General features: G+C 34.6%; 1 protein-coding gene across 1 annotated transcript; it reads left to right on the plus strand.

Annotated features, from left to right (window-relative positions):
- Positions 1–5,109: 5,109 nt before the first annotated feature.
- Positions 5,110–6,036, plus strand: LOC148046096 (olfactory receptor 10A4-like). The gene has a single exon (XM_087714509.1). It carries the CDS (start codon positions 5,128–5,130, stop codon positions 6,034–6,036), a length of 909 nt encoding a protein of 302 aa, XP_087570635.1. The 5' UTR covers positions 5,110–5,127.
- The last annotated feature ends 1,670 nt before the right edge of the window (positions 6,037–7,706 follow it).

Raw genomic sequence — 7,706 nt, forward strand, 5'->3', positions numbered from 1 at the left:
GTTTTCATTCAATCTCCAAGACCTTCTTGCCTGCACTACCCTTCCCAACTCCATCCAAACTGGGTTATGGTCCGAAAGGATCCTAGCTGCAATCTTTGTTTTCTTGACCCTAGAAAGCAAATCATTAGTGGTTAGAATAAAATCAATCCTTGAAAGGGATTGATGCCTGTCCGAGAAGAAAGTGAAGTCACATTCCTCTGCATTTCTTTCTCGCCAAATATCTCTCAATTCAAAATCATCCATAATGTCAAAGAAAGATTTGGGTAACTTTGCTCGCATCTTGGTATTTAGGCGGGAAATCTTCTTATCTCTCTTAGTGTCTATCACTCCATTCCAGTCACCCAATAGTATACAGGAACTATAGTCCCACTGTACTAGTTTAGCATGAAGATTTCTATAGAATCTATCTTGCTGTTGATTGGGAGCATAAATTCCCAAAAGTAATGTCTTTTTCCCTTCTAAGATTAAGTCTAAAGCAATATATCTTCCGAAGGGATCTGCTTCTATTAATTCAGCCTTCATATCTTTTCTTAAGTATACAACTATACCATTCTTCTTTTCCATAGCAGGAGCTGCAAAATGTTGACCAAGTTTTGAGTTGATCAAATATTTTTGATCAGTTGACTTGATATGAGTTTCTTGCAAACAAATTACATCGTTCTTAAACTGTTTGAGATAATGAAATATTTTCTTCCTCTTCTGTGGAGAGTTCAGTCCGTTGACATTCCATGTTAAAATCTTAGTTGTCATCTTTGGTTGGTTGAAGCATTTTTAGAGCTTCCTGCACGGCCTGTTTAACCTTAGGTCTAGCTCCTCCCATTGCTTCCAGATTTGTTGTTGTAGATCCTTGATCGATGGCCGATGATTGTTGACGCTGTTGCTTTTTAGCTTGTTTCTCCATACGTCTAGTAGTCATGCGGCTAGGTCTTGGTTCCATAGCACCTTGCACTTCTAGAGAAGAGAGATGCTCCATCTTGTCTGGTGGTTGTGTAGTTTGCTGTCTATCCTGTCCTTCTTGTGGTCTTTCTCTAGGTCCAGATGGTGCAGGGTGTCCGGCCTTCAATATATTATAATAAAAATCTCGGGCTTTCCATACAGAGTTGAGGCGGTACCTTTGCTTATCAAATGTAAATATGATGCCAAATGGTGCATCCCATCTATACTGTATCTGACGATTTCTGAGTTCTTCGACCAAAAAAGCGTAGTCTCTCCTGGCTCTTAACATTTGAGGTGGTATCTCTTTCAAAACAGCCAGGTCTTGACCGCCAATTTGAAGCTTAGTGTTATAAGATGCTTGCAGTACCATATTTCTAAACTCTCTTGTAGTAAAATATATAACGATGTCTCGAGGAAGCTGCTTCTGCTTTGCCAGCCAGGAGTTAACGCGGTAAGCTTTGTCAATTTGCCAGACTTGATTGGTCCCTGGTCTTCCCATCAGGCGGTCAAAAGCTTCCGATAGGATCTGTTTCAGGTTCTCCTGTTTCTCCTCACGCAGCCCCCTTACTCTTAATGCGAACTCCATTTGTCGGTACTGTATCATAATAATTTCTTTTTCAGCATTTTCCACTTTTTGTTCCACCACCTCTGTTTTCAATGTCAAATTAGCATTGGCATCATTAAGAACCTCTAGAGTATCTTCCACTCCAGAAATATGTTCTGTTAATACAGTTACAAGACTCAGCATGTCGTCTCTAATTTTATCAACCTTAGCATCAAATTTCTCATACAGCTCCTGTTTAAGTCCTTTTATTTCACTTTTAATTTCTTCTTTCATTTCTTTTATTTCCTCTTTTCTCTCCTGCTTTACCACCTCTCTATTATCTCTAAACTTATCTTCCATTTTAATTGTCTGTGCATTAAGAGCCTCGCTTAGATTACTCAGGAAAAATTCTTTCGTTAACACATCCCCAGCAGGGGGTGTAGGAAGCGGAGGCTGCAGCTTTGTGCCAGGCACTGAGGATGTGCCCCTGGAAGTAGAGGGTGACGACTTCAAGTTAATATTTGGTTTTGAGGCCATTTCAAAATTTATCTGCCTGCAGTTAATAAAACTCTATTGCCAGAATATGCAGCTTTAAGTAAAGAGGCTTTTATTTTGAAGTTTAAGGCTTGGCAAAACTTTCAGTGAGTAAACATTGTAACAAGACCATTCAGCAGATTCATCACCATTTAACTTCCAAATAAGCAAGGTTAATGAAGGAGTAAAATTCTTCTATTGTGAAACCAAAACAAATGATAAGCAATCTCTTTTGTTTTGAATTCTTGTGAGGATTAGTAAAAAGTGTTCGTTATTACCGGAGAAACCAGCCTGCTCGGCGCCATTTTAGAAGCCTCTGAGTAAATAATTTTTCGGAGGAGAAAAAGAAAAGAAGATAAAATGTTGATAAACAATTATTGTCCACGCAGTAAACGGATTCAGCTCGTGATAAGAATAAATCAAACAAAACTTTGAGCAGAGTGGGAGAGACCTACTTTGTCCTGCACAAGGCAGTTTGAAGTTCCCAGCACGGACAGCCGTTCTGCCTTGGGCTAGCCCCCCTTTCCTTGCAAGCACAAAAGCTGCAAAAATCGAAGAGCATTTGCCAGCAAAACAGTTTCTTCTTTCCTTCTTGCCTGAAGGATAAGAAAACCTGATAAGACGTCAGATGGAAGATCCTCTAAACAGGTACGTAGCCCGGAATTCAGAGGCAGCTGATTTTTTGCTGCCCCCACAAGTAGGCTCCTCCCAGGAAGCCTCGTGAATTGTTGGTCTTCTTAATGAACATGATATTGGCTTAATGACTGTGGTATTTGCTTTATGAACCCTGTGCTTGCTTAAGCGCCCAGAAAAAAGTCATGAAATTGAGTCAATTATGTAACCAATTTATTTTACAACCATCACAATGTATGATAGTAAAGGGTAGGCTCTATTATGGTTGTATGCCAAAGACTAATGTAGCTAAAATAGAGTAAATACATATAGCAATAGCAACAGAATTTAGATTTATATACTGCTTCAGAGTGCTTTACTTCTCTAAGCTGTTTAAAGAGTCAGGATTTTCCCTCCAACACTCTGGGTCTTTGTTTTACTGAGCTTGGAAGGATAAAAGACTGAATTAACGTTGAACTCCTATCAATGAGTTGAATTAGCCTGCAATATTGCATTCTAACCACTGTGCTATCACGGCTCTATACAATTTCAGCTTCAGTATTGATTTAATAAATTATGCTTTTATCTTGTGCCTTTAGTATACAGAAAATTTGTACATACAGAAATAAGTGATCTTTGAAGTTTTATAGAATGCAATTATGATGTTAAAAACTTATTCATTTTTTTTCTGTTCCAAAAATTAAGATTTAGACATCTTGATGTTATTTTTCCTCCATAGCAATTGATGGTGAGCAAAGCATAACAAATGGAAATAGTATGTTTGGAAGAATAATCTGCTCTTTTGAATATCAAATGTATTAGAAATGGAGAGAGGCCCAAGAAGCTAGGTATATAGCCATGAACACCCTTCTTACACCTGTGTTTATCTCAGGGCACCTGGATTACAAATTCCTATGCAGAGACATATCTGAGGAAATACAAATAAGACAAAATAAAATAGATAGCAAATACAGATACGTATATACAAGTATGATAAATGGATGAACCATTTATTTTTAGGCAGGCATTTCATGGCTTTTGATTTAATGAAACCATTGGGAGTTAGCACTAATGATATGGGAGTTTCCCAAGTTTTTTTAAGATTAATTGATATGTGTGCTGAGATAAAACATAAATGAATGTTATTCAGTTTACAGAAATATCCTCATCCACATTCTCATTAAAAATGGATGTTTTCAAAGAATATTCAGGATAGATGTTCTGAAGCATTAAATACAGAATGGATATTAACAGAATGGGCTCCAACAGCATCGGTAGTGAGCAGCAGTGTGTTGAAAGTTGTTTCTATAATCTTAATATTTTATAGTTGGTAAAAAACAAGTTAATAACTTTCTAGGGTATACTGATTTTAAGGTAGTTGTACAGAGAGAGGGAGGGAGGGAGGGAGGGAGAGGGAAAGGAAAGAGATTGTTTAATTTAAAACACTTAAATTTATTTGTTTATTTACTTATTTAATCACGTTTTTCTCTCTAGGATTTCCATCTCAACAATTGGAAGCATTGCCAAGAGGTAAAAGAAGAAATGTTATTACAATGCTATATATCTCTACAGTTTGCCAGCAGATTTGGAGGAGGGATTATAAAATAGTATTTTTATCATAATCACTTGAATCCATTTTCCTAAACATCTAATTGATAAATTCTTTTAAAAGTTTATCATTTTATCTCTCACATAGTCCTCTACATAAATATTATTTCTTATTATGTCCTATCCATGTATTGATCCCATACATTCTTCTAAACAACACATAATTAAAACAGTCATCTATGTATTTAGGATGGATGCTTTCTAGGAACATGACATTCAGCTCTCTTATCATTTTTAGGAATTACAGAAATTAAAATACACATATCATTTTAGATCGGTATAAGTGTAATATATATGGAAGGTTAATTTAAAAAAATATTATTTATAATGTTTTTAGCATAAATAAAACAACAGTTGAGTGTCTCACATGTTTTCAGGTGTGATATATAATTAAAATGAGTGGAGATGTCGATATGCACATTTAAAAAAAATGCCTGATGATCTCTTAATTGAAATATTTTGTTATGAAATAGTCAGAAAATGGTAAAATGAAATTTTGGAAATAATCTTTGTCCTAACTTTAAAATTCAGTGTGTGATTCTTGGATCCAGCAATTATTTGTTTTAAATATACACTTTATTCATTCTTTGTTTGGCCTTGGCCTCAACTATATGCTAAGTGCACGAGTTCCTTAGAGAACTGCTTTTATTCTCATCATACCTAAGTTAAAAATGAGAAAATTTATTAACTGTATATATGTTGAAATATATTAAGATAAAAATATAATGAACTGTATTACTATTGACTACTTCGAACTTAACTTTGCACATTTACAAGCAAAAATCCTAGTAAAATGACAATTTAAAATAATCCATTTAAATTTGTTGTTACTGTTTATTTTTATTTAGATGTCTGTAAAAAGTAATCCAGACAGAGAAAATCAAACAATTCCCATGATGTTTATTCTTCTGGATTTCAACACTGGGGAATTTCAGCCTTTATTTTCTACATTCTTTCTACTCATCTACCTTATAACTATGACTGGAAATATTCTTATTGTTCTTTTAGTGATTGTTGACCGACAACTTCACACACCCATGTATTTCTTTCTGGGAAACCTATCCTGCCTAGAGACTTGCTACAGTTGCACCATCATGCCAAGGATTCTGGTCAGGTTTCTGAGTGGAGATAGCACTATTTCTATTAGAGGATGCTTTGCACAACTTTATTTCTTTGGGTATCTTGCAACTACAGAATGCTATTTTCTGGCAGTAATGTCTTATGACCGCTATTTAGCAATATGCAAACCATTGCATTATACAATGCTTATGGATAGTAAAAGTTGCATACTGCTTATTATTGGGTCATGGATAAGTGGTTCATTGTTTATCAGTTTTATCATATACTTTGTATCTAAACTGAGTTTCTGTGGACCCAACAAAATCAACCATTTTTTCTGTGATTTGATCCCATTGATAAGGCTCTCGTGTGATGATACCACTCTGGTGGAAATTACAGCTTTCATTATCTCCTTCATAGGAACTCTGGCTCCATTTATTATAACTTTGACATCTTACATTTGCATAATTAAGAACATTTTGAGGATCCCATCCATAAAAGGGAAACAAAAGGCATTCTCAACTTGTTCCTCTCATCTCACAGTGGTCGGTTGTTTCTATGGCTCCTTGATAATAGTTTATGTCTTACCAAACTTAAGTTCACTAAGTAACCCAAAAAAACTGTTCTCCCTGCTCTACACGCTACTCACTCCTTTGGTCAATCCCATTGTTTATAGTTTAAGGAACAAAGAAGTAAAGGGAGCAGTGAAGAAAATATTCAATATATTTCCTAAAAGTTACTAACATTTTAGGTATAAAGACAAAAAATGCTTTTACAGACCTTATAATGAGATTTTTAAAATGCCGAATAATATATATTTACATGTCAGGTTAAATGCAACTCTCTTGAATAGATCTTATAGAGCAAAAATGATTGTAGTTTGAGAAATTGTTTTAATATGTTTCATATATATCTTCAAAACTGAAATACTTCTTAGCCAACAACTTTGTATACAATTCTTTTGTTAACTACTTGTCCCAATGTAATTTAAGTTAGAGTTGTTTCAAATTTGGACATGACTACAAAGAGGCATTTTCTTAATCCGTTTGTTCTTAAGTAAACTTCCTTTATAAAAATAAATTTTAAGGTGATTCACAGAATTTTCAATTTAATTAGCATTTAACTTAGATTAATTAATATGGAAATACTTTAAGACTAGAAAGTATTTCCATCTTAATTAATATACCAAATTTCAGGAGACAGCATGCTATATAAATACAATAATACAATTAGGATGATATAAGAAAAAGATAGCTTTAATTCCGAATCAATAATATTTATTGGGTTACCTAGCGACTTCCCCATTTCAGTTGTCTTCTGCAAACACCAAACCTAGGAAACCATTCTAGATTTTATTAATAACGTGTTCATGGAAAAAAATGGAACAGTAAACCACATGTGTTTAAAAAAAATTAAAAATGAGAAGAAGAACTCACTATGAAAGTAGGGCAGCTGGAAGTTTATTAAATGCACCTGATTACATGTAGCATTCAAATCAAGCTCCTTGCTGCTGTTTGACTGGCCAAGGGAAAGTGGAATATTGCTGCAATGAACCTTTGCCCGTACCATCATGTTTTGATAGTTTATGGGAACCCAGACATAAATAGAAAAAAAAATTGAATGGTGATTATTTATTCTACATAGTATAATTTGTATATATCTCATTTCCCCAAACTGCTAATTTATACTCCACGAATAAGCACAGAAGTTACAAAATTCTGTTTCTGTTATATGTTTCCTCAATATCTTTGGAACTCTTCAAGTTCAGATTACAGCATTGTTTTGTGCACTTTATAAAGGAAAGGACTATGTGAACATTTATTTCAGGTAGCATAATATTCAAATGAAGATTCACCCTCAAATAATTCTTTGAGGGTTAATGTTTATTTTTATCCAGGCTTCAACTTCACCTTTCTATGGAAAATGGTGGAGACATTACTTGGGTTTCAGGTTGTGGTTCAGAATGGAGAGAATATTGCCTACAGCAGACATCTTCCATGTCCTATCTATTAAAAAGTGTCATAGTATAGGACCCAGAAAATATCTTCTTCTAAGTCTGTGCAATGATATCCTCTTAGAGACTCAGTCTACTCCCACCAATATTATCTTTTTAAAATTGCTTAGGATTGTTTTTTGTACCCCTAGGCTCTGGGCTACAATGAATTCTTCCCTTCCTTTCTTTTTTCTATATGGAATACACAGGATTTTCATTGTGATCCAAACTGTTGAAGATGAGGAATGAGTCACAAATTTGTAGAATCATAGAGCCTTTATCGTCATAACATTGCCTTCATCTAGTTGTAGCCATTGGAATGAGATAAGATAAAATCTCCCTCAAGTGGACGAGTATTAATATAATCTCTGTTCTGTTCAACAAAAGAAATTTCAATTGGAGTTGTTACAAAAAAATTCC

Source organism: Thamnophis sirtalis, unplaced genomic scaffold, assembly GCF_051295495.1.
Source record: "Thamnophis sirtalis isolate CommonGarterSnake01/CBP01778 unplaced genomic scaffold, rThaSir2_p1.2 scaffold_4, whole genome shotgun sequence".
NCBI classification, from domain to species: Eukaryota; Metazoa; Chordata; class Lepidosauria; order Squamata; family Natricidae; genus Thamnophis; species Thamnophis sirtalis.

Excerpts from the sequence above, each read along its gene's own strand:
- LOC148046096 (XM_087714509.1), top strand. The coding sequence starts at position 5,128 with ATGATGTTTATTCTTCTGGATTTCAACACTGGGGAATTTCAGCCTTTA.